The 16,282-nt window shown below is 41.5% G+C and overlaps 1 protein-coding gene across 1 annotated transcript in view; it reads left to right on the forward strand.

Annotated features, from left to right (window-relative positions):
• AP1G1 (adaptor related protein complex 1 subunit gamma 1) overlaps positions 1-16,282 on the forward strand; it is a 77,009-nt gene that overhangs the window by 2,576 nt on the left and 58,151 nt on the right. Inside the window, exon 2 of the mRNA XM_021672577.2 lies at positions 14,639-14,842. Within this exon, the coding sequence (XP_021528252.1) occupies positions 14,642-14,842 (201 nt within the window). The 5' untranslated portion in view covers positions 14,639-14,641. The remainder of the gene's footprint in view (positions 1-14,638; positions 14,843-16,282) is intronic.

Genomic DNA, 16,282 nt, shown 5'->3' on the forward strand with positions numbered 1-16,282 from the left:
ACCTTGAAGTGATGGAATTTTCTTTTGGTTTAAGGGAACTGTCAAATGCTGAACAACACCTATGTAATGCTCACTCATTTACTAAGTATCCCCTCCCAGTTACTACTGAAATGTTCCATTTCTGACTTAGACTTTTCAAGTAAGTTTGTTAGAAGAGCTATGGAATAGATGTTATATTTAGCTCGGTGGCTTTCATTCTTTAATATGTTGGTATTTAAATGTCTTTCAGGGGGGTGCTCAGTGGCTCATGCCTGTAATCCCAACCCTTCGGGAGGTGGAAGGTGGATCACTTGCCCAGGAGTTGGAGGCCAGCCTAGGCAACATAATGAGACTCGCTCTCTACTAAAATATTTAACAATATTTAAAAATTTTAAAGTTCATTTTTAGATAGTTTGCATTCACTTGGAGAAAGCCTCCTTTTGCCTTAACAAATTCCTAGCAAAGTGTTGTTTAGTGCACCATTGATCAGTGGATCTGTGAACATCTTGTTTTGAGCTTAGGAAACCTCCATTTTCTTTTGGGAGCAGCTATTTGTTCTTTGTCAGTTGCTATTCTTTGAGCAGTTGCTTGACCTCTGTCATTGATAGCAGTCTAGATTTGATGGCAGATTTTAGAGTGAAATTATAAAGTACAGAAATTGCCAGGAATGTCTTCGTGATATTTCACCCCAGTATTTATTTTAAAAAGGAATTTTAAAAATCATTGCCATGCGAACAAAAGCCAAAACACAAGTTCTTTATGATTGATAAAAACTCTTTTATTTTTTATTATTTTTATTGTTTGAGACAGGGTTTCCTCCTCACCCAGGCTGGAGTGCAGTGGTCTCTGCTGGCTGCAGCCTGGATCTCCGGGGCTCAAGCGATCCTCCTGCCTCAGCTCTCCGAATAGCTGGGACTACAGGCATACACCACCATGAGGAGCTAATTTTTGTGTTTTTTGTGTAGATAGTGTTTTACTGTGTTGCCCAGGCTGGACTCAAGGAATCCTCTTGCCTTGGCCTCCCAAAATGCTGGGATTTTGGGCATGAGCCACCTTGCCTGGCCAAAACTCTTTAATTTATACAAATTACACAAGTTGAATGAGTATTTTCCAAGAGATTATTTTGAATTAAAAACATTGAATTGGGAATCTCCATACTGAAACAGATTTTCCACAATGCTTAATCTCCTTATTTGCATTTGATGAAGATTTAAAAATTTTGTGTATATAGCAGGACTTAATTACTGTCAAAATTTTAAAACTCTTACTTAGATTTAGTTTCAGAAAATTTAAAAATACTATTTAAGGTGCTTATAATTTAGTCTGTCCTTGCTTTATGAATTGTTTTCAGTTCTTTTTTTATTTTTTGAGATGGAATGTTGCTCTGTCACCCAGACTGGAGTGCAGTGGCTCAATCTCGGCTCACTGCAACTTCTGCCTCCTGGGTTCCAGTGATTTTTCTTGCCTCCCGAGTAGCTGGGATTACAAGTGTGTGCCAGGACACCCAGGTAATTTTTGTATTTTTAGTTGAGATAGAGTTTCACCATGTTGGCTAGGCCAGTCTTGATCTCTTGACCTCAAGTGATCCACCCACCTTGGCCCCCCAAAGTGCTGGGATTATAGGCATGAGCCACTGCACTAAACTTGTTTTCATTTCTTGATTTTGGCTTGCTTTATTCGGTGCTGCTTTTATTCAGTTTTTAATGCAGAATAATATTGAAAGTAGCAAACAATTGTTTTTCAATTCCTCTCAGCTTATAACTAACAAGCAGTTTTATTTTTATTGATTGATGGATTGATTGAGACAGATTTTCTTTCATCCAGGCTGGAGTGCAGTGGTGGGATCTCAGCTCACTGCAGCCTCGACCTCTCAGGTTCAAGTGATCTCCCACGTCAGCCTCCCAAGTAGCTGGAACTATAGGCATGTGCTGCCTGATTTATTTATTTTTTGGTAGAGAAGGGGTTTTGCCATATTCCCCTGGGGCTGGTTTCAAATTCCTGGGCTCAAGAGGTCCTTGCACCTTGGCTTCCCAAAGTGCTGGTATTACAGGTGTGGGGCACTGTGCCTTACCAACAAGCAACTTTAAAATTAAGAGAGCAGGGTGGGCACAGTGGCTCATGCCTGTAATCCCAGCACTTTGGGAGGCCAAAGCAGATGGATCACCTTAGGTCAGGAGTTCAAGACCAGCCTGGCCAACATGATGAAATCCTGTCTCTGCTAAAAGTACAATAATTAGCAGCGCATGGTGGCGCGAGGCTGTAGTCCCAGCTACTCAGGAGGCTGAGGCAGGAGAATCGCTTGAACGCAGGAGGCAGAGGTTGCAGTGAGCTGAAAATGGACCACTGCACTCCAGCCTGGGGACAGAGTGAGACTCCATCTCGAAAAAAAATATATATATATATAGTTGGGGTGCGGTGGCTCACACCTGTAATCCCAGTGCTTTGGGAGGTTGAGGCAGGTGGATCACAAGGTCAAGAGATGGAGACCATCCTGGTAAAACCCCATATCTACTAAAAATACAAAAATTAGCCAGGCGTGATGGCACATGACTGTATTCCCAGCTACTTGGGAGGCTGAGGCAGGAGAATTGCTTGAACCCAGGAGGTGGAGGTTGCAGTGAGCCAAGATAGTGCCACAGCACTCCAGCCTGGCGACAGAGTGAGACTCTGTCTCAAAAATAAATAAATAAGAAAATATCTTCGTCGAAATGTAGTAGCATTTTTCCAGTTGCCTTTTTGTATAGAAAATTTTATTTCAATGAAGTCAAGACAGAGAAAAGGGAAAAGAGGTGTTGTTTTTACTTTGAAAATAGGTGTTAAGTTTTTTTCTTCACTGAAGGAGTAACACAATACACTTAATATGGCATGAGTTTTGGTTGCTAGAGAAACTCATCAAAGTTTGAAGGGTCCAGGTTGAGGATGAGATGATTCAAATGAGAAATGCTTTTTTTCTTTAGGTACTTGCAAATTTTACTTTTTAAAAAAGGCTACTCACGTTGGGCGCGGCAGCTCACGCCTGTAATCCAAGCACTTTGGGAGACCAAGGCCGGTGGATCAAGACCATTTTTAGTAGAGACGGTAAAACTCCGTCTCTACTAAAAGTACAAAAATTAGCCAGGGGCGGTGGCAGGTGCTTGTAATCCCAGCTACTCGGGAGGCTGAGGCAGGAGAATGGCTTGAACCCAAGCAGCAGAGCTTGCAGTGAGCTGAGATTACGCCACTGCACTCCAACCTTGGCAATAGAGTGAGACTCCATCTCAAAAAACAAAAAACAAAACAAAACGAAACAAAAAGCCTACTCAGACAATTGGAGAGATTTAATTAGTAAATTATAAATGTTGGTAACAAATGAGATTTAATTAGTAAATTATAACAAACGAGATTTAATTAGCAAATTATAAATGTTGGTAACAAATTAAGTAGGTTTATAAGGAAAAATTCACAGTTTTTTAAAAGATGAGGAAAATACATGTGACTTTTGTATTTTATAAATAATTAAAAAAGATTTTATTTATTTATTTATTTATTTTTTGAGGCAGGGTATCACTCTCTCACCCAGGCTGGAGTGCAGTGGTGCCATCTTGGCTTACTACAACCTCCTGCCTCCTGGGTTCCAGTGATTCTCATGCCTGAGCCTCCCAAATAGCTGGGATTACAGGCATGAGCCACTGTACCTGGCTCATTTTTGTATATTTAGTGGAGATGGGGTTTTGTCGTGTTGACCAGGCTGGTCTCAAACTCCTGACCTCGGGTGATCCACCTGCTTCAGCTTCCCAAAGTGCTGGGATTACAGGCATGAGCCACCACACTCGGCCGAAATATTCTAGTTCTTTTAAAGATATGTGAAGATGTTACGTGTTTTCTAAACCTGAAAATAAACTTCACTAGCCAGGCCTGGTGGCTCATGTCTGTAATCCCAGCACTTTGGGAAGTCAAGTTGGAAGGATCACTTGAGGACAGGAGTTCAAAACCAGCCTGGGAAACAGTGGGACCCTAGCTCTACAAATTTTTTTTTTTTTTTTTGAGACAGAGTCTTGCTCTGTCACCCAGGCTGGAGTGCATTGGTGAGATCCCGGCTCACTGCAACCTCTGCCTCCCGGGTTCAAGCTGTTCTCCTGCCTCAGCCTTCTGAGTAGCTGGGACTACAGCTACATGCCATACATCCAGCTAAATTTTGTATTTTTAGTAGAGACGGGATTTCACCACGTTAGCCAGGATGGTCTCAATTTCTTGACCTTGTGACCACCGGCCTCTGCCTCCCAAAGTGCTGGGATTAGAGGTGTGAGTCCATGGTGTCTAGCTTTTTTGTTTGTTTGTTTGAGACAGAGCCAGGCTGGAGTGTAGTGGCATGATCTTGGCTCACTGCAGCCTCCACCTGCCGGGTTCAGCAATTCTGCCTCAGCCTCCAGAGTAGCTGGGATTACAGGCACCTACCACCACACATAGCTTATTTTTGTAGTTTTAGTAGAGATGCAGTTTTACCACATTGGCCAGGCAGGTCTTGAACTCCTGACGTCAAGTGATCTACCTGCCTCGGCCTCCCAAATGCTGGGATTATAGGCGTGAGCCACTGCACCCAGCCAATATAATTCTTTATTACTCTTATTTTTTTTCTTTATTATTATTTTTTTAAATAAGAGATGAAAATTTGCTATATTGCTCAGCTGGTCTTGAACTCCTAGGTTCGAAAATCTGTCTGCCTGAGCCTCCCAAAGTGCTGAGATTACAAGTATAAGCCACTGTGCTCAGCCCACAGTAAATGTAATTCTACCTTGTTCTTTTAAACAGTTCTATTGTGTCTTTAGCATGGATATACTATAATTTATTATTATTTTCATGTGGACATTTAGATCATTTCTAGATTTTTGCTACTTACAAAGTGCTGCAATAAATATCCTTGTACATGCCACCTTATTTGCTGATGCTTTTATTTCTGTAGAGTCTCCAAAGTAGGAATTCTGGGTTAACAGAGAAATATATTTTATATGTTATTATTGCCAGATTACTATGTAGATAGGTTGTCATAATTTTCATCCCAAGTAGCCTTGACTTCTCCCTACCATCAAACCACTGGGTGTAAATAGTTTAATTTTTACTAGTCTGCTCAGTGATAAATGGTCACACAGTTTTGTCTTAATTTCAACTTCCCTATTACTGGGGCTAGCTTTATTTGATATGTGTAGTGGCCATTGAATTTCTTTTATTGAGAATTGACTGTTTATGTCGTTGATTGATTTTTCTTTTTCTTTTTTTAAATTTTCTTATAGGAGTGCTTATGGAATATTGTTTGTTATATGGCACATGTATTTTTTTGTCTTTCATTTACCTTTTTTATTTTTTTTTGAGACAGAGTTTCGCTCTTGTCCCCCAGGCTGGAGTGCAGTGGCCCGATCTCGGCTCACTGCAACCTCCGCCTCCTGGGTTCAAGCGATTGTCCTGCCTCAGCCTCTTGAAAAGCTGAGATTACAGGCACCCACCACTATGCCTGGCTAAATTTTGTATTTTTAGTAGAGACAGAGTTTCGCCATGAAACCCCGTCTCTACTGGTCAGGCTGGTCACAAACTCCTGACCTCAGATGATCTACCCGTCTTGGCCTCCCAAAGTGCTGGGATTACAGGCGTGAGCCACCACACCCAGTCTCATTTATCTTTTAACCTTATTTATGTCACAGACATTTTCAAGTAGTTATGTATATCCCTTTTTTCATCTTTGGTTTCTGAAGGTGTCTTAGAAGAGACCATTCCAGTCAGGTGCTGTGGCTCATGTCTGTAATCCCAGCACTTTTGAGAGGCTGAAGCAGGCGGATCACTTGAAGTCAGGAGTTTGAGACCAACCTGGCCAAAATGGCGAAACCCCTTCTCTACTGAAAATACAAAAATCAGCTGGGTGTGGTGGTGGGCACCTGTAGTCCCAGCTACCCTGGAGGCTGAGGCATGGGAATCACTTGAAACTGAGAGGTGGAGGTTACAGTGAGCTGAGATCGCTCCATTGTACTCCAGCCTGGGCAACAGAGTAAGACTCCATGTCAAAAAATAAAAATAAATAACTAGAAGAGTCCATTCCATATGAGGAATATACAGATGTTCTCCTTAATATTTAATATTATGGTTTTAAAAAAATTAACATTTATTGACCTGGAGTCAACATTTATATGATGTGTGAGGTATTGGATCTTAATTATGATTTCATTTTTATAAAGAGCCAGCTATGCCAGGACCAAATAAACCATTCTTTTCTCAGTGAATTAAGTGCCACCTTCTCCCTTCTCATATGTTAATCTCCCATGTATGTTTACTGTTTTCTATCTTCTATGTTTTTCTCTTCCTGTACTATTATTTTACTGTATTGAGTAACTTTCAGAAAGTTATTTTCTGTTAAGAAAAGCTCCTATTAGTATAGTTTTTCATTTTTTGGCTATTTTTAAGCATTTATTCTTATAGCTAAATGGATTGAAAATAGTTTTGTTGGCTGGGCATAGTGACTCACACCTGTAATTTCAGCACTTTGGGAGGCTGAGGTGGGTGGATCACTTGAGGTCAGGAGTTCAAGATCAAGACCAGCTTGGCCAACATTGAAACCCTATCTGTATTAAAAACACAAAAATTGGCCGGGCGTGGTCGCAGGTGCCTGTAATCCCATCTACCTGGAAGATTGAGGCAGGAGAATCACTCCAACCTGGGAGGCAGAGGTTGCAATGAGCCAAGATCGTGCCACTGCACTCTACTCTGGGCGACTGAGCAAGACTCAATCTCAGAAAAACAAAAAAAAAATACCAAAAAAAAAAAAAAAAAAAAGGAAAGAAATTAGTTTTGTTGAGTTCAGAAAAATTTAAAAAGCCTGTTGCTTGGAATTGCATTGTATTCATATGTTGATTTCAGAGGCCTGACAGTTTTTCTTCTTTTTTTTTTTGAGACAGGGTCTCAATCTTTCTCCCAGGCTGGTGTACAGTGGCGTGGTGTGATCACAGCTCCTTACAGTCTCTGGGCTCAAGTAATCATCCGACCTCAGCCTCTGAAGTAGGATTACAGGGATGTGCCACCACGCGTGGCTAATAGTAAAAAAAAAAATTTTGTAGGCCGGGCATGGTGGCTCAAACCTGTAATCCCAGCATACTGGGAGGCCAAAGTGGGTGGATCACAAGGTCAGGAGGTTGAGATCATCCTGGCTAACACGGTGAAACCCTGTCTCTACTAAAAATACAAAAAAATTAGCCAGGTGTGGTGGCACTTGCCTGTAGTTCCAGCTACTGGGGAGGCTAAGGCAGGAAAATTGCTTGAACCTGGGAGGCAGAGGTTGTAGTGAGCTGAAATCACAGCACTGCACTCCAGCTGAGGTGACTGAGCAAGACTCTGTCCGCCCCCCAAAAAAAAAAATCTTTGTAGAGACAGAGTCACACTATGTTGCCCAGGCTGGTTTCTAACTCATGGCCTCAAATGATCCTCTCACCTTGGCCTCTAAAGTGTTGGGATTACTGGTGTAAGTCACTGCACCCAGCCCTAACAGTTTTTGATAATAATTTTTCCTTGCTATAGTGTCTGTTTATTCAAGTTTATTTTAGCTCTTTCAACATGTATTTTATAGATTTCGTAGTTTTCTCCATATAGTTCCTGTACCTTTCTTACTAAATTTATTACTGTGTATTTTATTTTGACACTGTTGTTGGTGGGACTGTTTACCCTCCATTTCTAACTAGTTAATATCAGAAACATCAATTAAATGTGACTATTATAACATCCATTTGCCAAAGAAAAAAAATGACTATTAGATCATCTTTAATTTTCTTTGGACAACTCTGCCACCCTCCTTGTATATCCAGAATTAACAGAACTTGGATTCATGAAGAATATACTAGGGAAAATTTGTCATCTTAGTATTATATTGAGTAACTTTCTAATATTTCTGCGTGTCATTCTAGGGAAAAGTACCCCCCCCCCCCGCCTTTTTTTTTTTCCCTGAGGTGGAGTTTCACTCTTGTTACCCAGGCTGGAGTGCAATGGTGCGATCTCGGCTCACCACAACCTCCGCCTCCTGGGTTCAGGCAATTCTTCTGCCTCAGCCTCCTAAGTAGCTGGGATTACAGGCACGTGCCACCATGCCCAGCTAATTTTTTGTATTTTTAGTAGAGACGGGGTTTCACTATGTTGACCAGGATGGTCTTGATCTCTTGACCTCGTGATCCACCCGTCTCGGCCTCCCAAAGTGCTGGGATTACAGGCGTGAGCCACTGCACCCGGCTTTTTTTTTTTTTTTGAGACAGAGTCTTGCTCCGTTGCAGGGAGCCAGGCTGGAATGCAATGGGGAGACCTCAGCTCACTGCAACCTCCACCTCCCAGGTTCAAGCAATTCTCCTGCCTCAGCCTCCCGAGTAGCTGGGACTACAGGCGCGTGCCACCACACCCAGCTAATTTTTGTATTTTTAGTAGAGACGGGGTTTCACGAAAAGTACCCTTTTTTAAGTTTTTCTGGAATGAATGACATCTTACCAAGTTTGAAAGTTTACAGTTACTTTATTTATACGTTTTTGTTAGTTTGATTTTTTTTTCAAAGCAAGTTTTATTCCAAGTTTTTACATGTTCGTTACTTGAAAGATAGCAGACCATATATAGATGTTAAAAAGGCATCTATATCGGCTGGGCATGGTGGCTCACGCCTGTAATGCAAGCACTTTGGAGGCCAAGGCAGGTGTATCACCTGAGGTCAGGAGTTCAAGACCAGCCTGACCAACATGGGGAAACCCCGTCTCTTAAAAAAAAAAAAAAAAAAAAAAAATCATCTATATTTACATCAGATAACCTCCCTTAGCATTAATTTTACCCTTTGGGACATGTCTTTAAACCAAAATTTTGTTTTGAGAATTTGGTGATACTTCTTGAATTGAGAATACCTTAGTGTGGTTTTGCTAATAACATTATGGTTGAGAGAGTGAGAATTGTTTTTTATTTTATTAGTGTCACATTAGAGGTTTGTCTTGTTTACCTGTCATTGTTTACTTGGTGTTTATTACTTTTTATGTATATATATATATATACTGTTTTAAGAGTCGGGGTCTGCTGTGTTGCTGCCCAGGCTTGTCTTGAACTCCTGGGCTCAAGCAGTCCGCCTCCTTGGCCTCTCAGAGTGCTGAGATTACAGGCCTGAGCCACCGTGCCCAGTCTGCTTTTTATGCATCGCAGTGCTGTTGAATTGTTTAGTATGTTTGCATTTATAGACATCTGCTTTTTAGATCTCAGTTCTGGTGAATTTTGGTTATGGATAATTAAGCATAAAATAAGATTCCTGTAATTACTGTGACGATTTAGGGAGAATTGAACTTAAGTCCTCTTAGAGGGATGCCAGCTGGCTGCCTAGACAGGGTGGGGTGGTGTCTTGATGTGATCATACATTCCACAGCCTATTCGTTAGCATTGAAGATCCAGAAATTCTGTATTAGTAGTTCATCTCCTAGGGGTGATTTAGACCAATTAAACACACTGATTTGTAAGTTATAATAATACTGTAGTATTGTAATTCATAAGGGGAATATGCTTTTCTCTTGAATTACCTGTGTCTACATTCCACAGCACACTGTTTCTAGTATGGAGGTACTTGGGAGTTGGAGTACTTGAGGAGGCATTTAATAATCAGAAAGCTGCACTGTGAGCCTGAAATCAGGGCATATGAAGTTGGTCTTGAGTGTTTTATCATTCTAGGCCATGGTTAAACCTGTTCAAAGAATTATGCTTGTCTTACAATGGCGTTTGCCTCTCTAATGACCAGAATACTTATCTCCAGATTTATTTCATTTTATTATTATTGTTGTTTTTGAGACAGGGTCTTACTCCGCCCCCCCAGGCTGGAGTGCAGTGATGCGATCTCAGCTCACTGCAACCTCTGTCCCCTGGGCTCAAGTGATCCTTCCACATCAGCCTCCTGAGTAGCTGGGACTACAGACACATGCCACTACGCCCAACTAATTTTTGTATTTTTAGTAGAGATGGGGTGTCGCTATGTTGCTCAGGCCAGTCTTGAACTCCTGGACTCAAGCAATCTCCACCTACCTCAGCCTCCCAAAGTGCTGGGATTACAGGCATGAGCCACCAGATTTTTATTTCGTATATAATCTGAGTTGCTTTAATGCATTTACAACTTGCAAAATATTATGACTAGAATGTGACACTAGGAAAGCTTAAACCAAATCAACTGATTGTATTATGCTTCAATCAGACTTACTTTCCAATACATCTTAGATATTCTGGCTGTCATTAAACTGATCTAGCCTAGATAGTTTTCTGTCTGTGTTTTTGTGGTTTTCTTTCTTTTGAGGGTAGTAGAAGGGTGCATATGCGTTTCCCCTGTAAGAAGAAATGTCTTCATAGAAAGGAAATGGTCTACAGAGTGAATAAAAGGAAAGACCAGTGTTAGTACATCACTGTTTGAATAGGAGAGATTAAATCTGGAGACAGGGTTTCACTTTGTTGGCCAGGCTGGTCTTGAACTCCTGACCTTGTGATCCGCCTGCCTCAGCCTCCGAAACTGCTCAGATTACAGGCATGAGCCGCTGTGCCTGGCCAAAATAGGTGATTTTAACGTTGAAAAATTAAATTTCAGAATTTTGTTTTTAGATTTAGAGCTCAAATAACTTTAGGTCTATTAGGGGAAGACTGATCACATAGCAGCAGAAGCTCCAGCTTTTTGGTTGTGTTCTTGACGGTTGGTTGGCTATCAGTAGCTCAAAGCTCACAGCAGGCAGTGTGAGTTCTGAAGCAGGGAGAAAGTTATCTGGGCAGGGTGAAAGAGAACTGGGTTGAATACTGGCAGCCTTTTCCCATAGCTGTTGGTGAGCAGCTGGTACACCTTTATTTTGTGTGCTTTGGAAAGGACAATTAAATTTTTTAAAGATATTTCAAGGCCGGGCGCGGTGGCTCAAGCCTGTAATCCCAGCACGTTGGGAGGCCGAGGCGGGTGGATCACGAGGTCAAGAGATCGAGACCATCCTGGTCAACATGGTGAAACCCCGTCTCTACTAAAAATACATAAAATTAGCTGGGCACCGTGGCGCGTGCCTGTAATCCCAGCTACTCAGGAGGCTGAGGCAGGAGAATTGCCTGAACCCAGGAGGCGGAGGTTGCGGTGAGCCGAGATCGCACCATTGCACTCCAGCCTGGGTAACAAGAGCGAAACTCCGTCTCAAAAAAAAATAAAAAATAAAAAAAAAATAAAGATATTTCAGCATTTAGGATTTAATAAATGTAGTATTTATCAAGTTTGTATTTTTTTTTTTTTTTTTTGAGACGGAGTTTTGCTCTTGTTACCCAGGCTGGAGTGCAATGACGCGATCTCGGCTCACCGTAACCTCCGCCTCCTGGGTTCAGGGCAATTCTTCCTGCCTCAGCCTCCTGAGTAGCTGGGATTACAGGCACGCGCCACCATGCCCAGCTAATTTTTTGTATTTTTAGTAGAGACGGGGTTTCACCATGTTGACCAGGATGGTCTCGATCTCTTGACCTCGTGATCCACCCGCCTCGGCCTCCCAAAGTGCTGGGATTACAGGCGTGAGCCACCGCGCCCGGCCTCAAGTTTGTATTCTTATAGGAGGATACAAGAGTGAACAAGACAAATGAGGATCTAGACTTAGGGAGCTTATATTTAGTGGAAAAATGTCTTTTCCATCTCTGTGGATTAGCTTTGTTCTAGAATTTCACGTAAATGGAATCATGTAGTATGTACTCTATTGTGTCTGCTGCTTTTGCTTAGCAGAATGTTTTTAAGACTTTCATATTGTATATAATTGGTTCTATTTTATGCTGAGAAGTAGTCCATTATATGGATACACCATCATCCATTCACCTGTTTGTGGAAATTTAGGTTGTTTTCAGTTTTTGGCAATTACGAATTAAACTTCCATGAACATTTCATGTACCAAGTTTTGGTGAAGATACATATTTTTGTTACTCATGGGTAAATACTTCTCTTGGGTATATACTGAGTAGATTTGCTAAATTATATGCTAAGTGTATGTTTAACGTCATAAAAACCTGCCAAACTGTTTTTTAAAGTAGTTGAACCATTTTTATTCCCATGGGCAGTTTATGAAAGTTTAGTTTTTCTATATCATTGCCAGGTCTTGGTATGGCCAGTCTTTAATTTTAGCCGTTTTAGTGGTGTGGAGTGGTATCTCATTATGGTTTTCTTCTTTTTTTTTTTTTTTTTTTTTGTGTGTGTAACTGCAATGATCTATCATCATGGTTTTAATTTTCTTTTTCCTGCTAACTAATGATGTTAAGCATCTTTTCATGTGCTTATAACCATTCATGTATTTTTTTTGAGAAGTATTTGTTCTAATCTTTTAGACGCTTTTTGTTTACACTTTTTTTTTTTTTTGAGATGGAGTTTTGCTCTTGTTGCCCAGGCTGGAGTGCAATGGCACTATCTTGGCTCACCGAAACCTCTGCCTTCCAAGTTCAAATGATTCTCCTGCCTCAGTCTCTCTAGTAGCTGGAATTACAGGCATGCACCACCATACCCGGCTAATTTTTTTTTTTTTTTTTTGAGACAGAGTTTCACTCTTGACACCCAGGCTGGAGTGCAGTGGTGTCATCTCAGCTCATTGCCACCTCTACCTCCCAAGTTCAAGTGAGTCTCCTACCTCAGCCTCCTGATTAGCTGGGATTACAGGTTCCTGCCACCACGCCCAGCTATTTTTTTCCGTATGTTTAGTAGAGACAGGGTTTCACCATGTTGGGCAGGCTGGTCTTGAACTCCTGACCTTAGGTGACCCACCTGCCTCGGCCTTCCAAAGTGCTGGGATTATAGGCTTGAGCCCCTGTGCCTGGCCTAATTATTTTTATTTTTAGTAGAGATGGAGTTTCTCCACGTCGGTCAGGCTGGTCTTGAACTTCCAACCTCAGGCAGCCAACTCAGCCTCCCAAAGTCCTGGGATTACAGGCATAAGCCACCATGCCTGGCTTGTTTACCCACTTTTAAAATAAGATTGTCTTATTATTGAGTTGTAAAAGTTACATATCCTGAATGCATGTCTTTTGACAGATAACGTATATTGAATATTTTTCACTTTCTATGGCCTCCCTCCCTCTCTCCCTTCCTTCCTTCCTTGCTTCCTTGCTTCCTCTCCTCTCCTCCCCTCCCCTCCCCTCCTCTTCCCTCCCCCCCTTTCCTTTCCTTTTTCCTTTTCTTTTTCCTTTTCTTTCCTTTTCCTTTCCTCTTTCCCATTTCCCCTTTCCCCTTTCCTTTACGTTTTGGCTCTTGTTGCCCAGGCTGGAGTACAATGGTGAGATCTTGGCTCACTGCAACCTCTGCCTCCTGGGTTTCAGTGAATCTCCTGCCTCAGCATCCCAGGTAGCTGGTATTACAGGCATACACCACCACGCCCGGCTAGTTTTGTATTTTTAGTAGAGGCGGGGTTTTGCCATGTTGGCCGGGCCAGTTTTGAACTCATGACCTCAAGTGATCTGCCCACCTCAGTCTCCCAAAGTGCTGGCATTACAGGCATGAGCCACCCTGCCCAGCTAGTGTGCCTTATTTTCATAATGATGTCTTTTACAGAGCAAAAATTTTAAACTTTTATATGGTCCAAGTATCAGGTTTTTCTTTTATACTTTGTGGTTGTGTGTGAAGTCTCTGTTTAACCTGTTTGCAAAGATTTTCTTCTGGAAGATTTTTAGTTTTAGCTTTGACTTTTAGGTTTGTGATTCATTTTGAATTAAATTTTGTGTATTGTGGGTAGGTAGGATTGAGGTTAATTTTTTCCCCTATGGAGTTACCTAGCTGCCAGCACCATTCATTGATAGACTATCATGCTCCTATTGAATAACTTTGGCCTCCTTGTTAAAAATCACTTGTGCATATTTGTATGGGTTTACACCTAAACTTTCAGTTTTGCTTCAGTCTGTTTTTCCCTGATTTCCCTGATTACTGTAACTTGGTAGTAATTCTTGAAATTAGTTTGTAGTAATTACTACAAATTAGTGCAAATTCTCTGTTCTCTCCTTTTTTTTTTTTTTAACAATTATTTAGGCTCTTATATGTCCTCTGTTAATGTGTATATATATTTGCTTTTAAAGAATATTCATGACACTCATAGCCTTATTCTCTGAGGTGAATTTATTTCCTCATCACATTTTTAAAGTATATGCAGTGTACTGAGATGATTACCATTTGTTGGATGTGTTTTAATCTGACATTTGGTCTTTTCTCTTAATCTCTCATATTTTATTGAGTCGAGCTATGATTGTGACCATATTCATTTTTGTTGAGCTATGTTGTCTTTAGCAGCGGTTGAACAGAAAATATCTTTTCTAAGGTTAGGCATTGGCCTTATTACTTTAAGGATTGAGTAAATATTTGAGTTGTATTCGTTTCTGAGATATTTTGATATTAGTGATGGACTTTCATATTTAATATATTCTTTGTCTTATTTTGCTTAATTTAATACTTACCATTTTTGTTTGTAGACCTTCCAGAAATGTACAGAGTTGAGAGGTCTGTATGTAATAGCTTTGCTGAAGCTTAGCAAGCTTTGTTTAGGTTAGAGCTAAGCTGGATTTGGCAAGTCTTGAATTCTTAAAAACTAGTCAAAAATTTAAATGGGAAGTTGTGTGAATACCTTTGCTAGTAAAAAAAAAATGTGAACATCTCTATTTAATGTCTTTCCATATCCAGAGGATGCCAGCCCCCATCAGATTGCGGGAGCTGATCCGGACCATCCGGACAGCCCGAACCCAAGCTGAAGAACGAGAAATGATCCAGAAAGAATGTGCTGCAATCCGGTCATCTTTTAGAGAAGAAGACAATACATACCGGTGTCGGAATGTGGCAAAATTACTGTATATGCACATGCTGGGCTACCCTGCTCACTTTGGACAGGTAAGCTGGGCTGATAATACATCTAGCAAGAGTATTCTTTGACACTGTTGCTCAGGGATTGTCAGTCTTTTTCTGGTGGGAGGTACTTTTGATAGCCTTCTAGTCTGATGATTGTGGAACTGAGGGTAAGATTGAGAGAGCAAGCAAGCTGTAGGCATGATATTGCCATCAATTATCCTTTCCATTGGGAGTCTCATTATGTGGATGAGAGAATGTTTTGATGGTAACAGCTAGCTTGCTTAAAGATTGACCAGAATTGGCCAGCTGCAGTGGTTCACACCTGTAATCCCAGCACTTGGGGAGGCCGAGGTGGGCAGATCACTAGGTGAAGAGATTGAGACCATCCTGGCCGACATGGTGAAACCCTGTCTCTACTAAAAAAGTATAAAAATTAGCTGGTCGTGGTGACGTGCGCCTGTAATCCCAGCTACTCAAGAGGCTGAGGTGAAAGAATCACTTGAACCCAGGAGGTAGAGGTTGCAGTGAGCAGAGATTGTGCCACTGCACTCTAGCCTGGCAACAGAGTGAGACTCCATCTCCAAAAAAAAAATGATGTGATTGTTCTGACAAATAGCCTGGACTATAATGAATATTTAAGAAAATGTTTGTTGCTGGGCATGGTGGGTTGTGCCTGTAATCCCAGCTACTCAAGAGACTGAGGTGAGGTGGTAGAATCACTTGAGGTTAGGAGTTTGAGACCAGCCTAGGCAACATAGTGAGACCCTGCTCTTTAAAAAAAAAAAAAAAGAAGAAGCCTTGTGTGGTAAAGCATACCTTTAGTCCCAGCTACTCAGGAGGCTAAGTCAAGAGGATTGCTTGAATCCCAGGAGTTTTGAGGCCTTAGTGAGCTGTGATCGCACCACTGTACTCCACCCTAGGCAGCAGACTAAAACCCCATTTCTTTAAAAAAAAAAAAGAAAAAAGGCTTGCTAAATGTCTTTTTAATTATTTTCTCTGTACACAATGTTATATGGAGAAACTCACAACATTTTTTTTTTTTTTTTTTTTTTTGAGACGGAGTTTCGCTCTTGTTACCCAGGCTGGAGTGCAATGGCGCGATCTCGGCTCACCGCAACCTCCGCCTCCTGGGTTCAGGCAGTTCTCCTGACTCAGCCTCCTGAGTACTGGGATTACAGGCACGCACCACCGTGCCCAGCTGATTTGTTGTATTTTTAGTAGAGACGGGGTTTCACCATGTTGACCAGGATGGTCTCGATCTCTTGACTTCGTGATCCACCCGCCTCGGCCTCCCAAAGTGCTGGGATTACAGGCGTGAGCCACCGCACCTGGTTTTTTTTTTGTTTGTTTTTTTTTAAATGAATGAGAGGTTCTCATATTGCCCAGGTTGGCCTTGAACACATAGCCTCGCCTCCTCAAACGCCAGGACAACTGGCCAGAGCCACCGCAGCTCCCAACGTATTTTTAAGTTAAGGAAATTGG

The sequence above is a fragment of the Aotus nancymaae genome, unplaced genomic scaffold, assembly GCF_030222135.1.
Source record: "Aotus nancymaae isolate 86718 unplaced genomic scaffold, 86718_ANA_hifiasm-v0.15.2.pri h1tg000030l, whole genome shotgun sequence".
Taxonomy (NCBI): Eukaryota; Metazoa; Chordata; class Mammalia; order Primates; family Aotidae; genus Aotus; species Aotus nancymaae.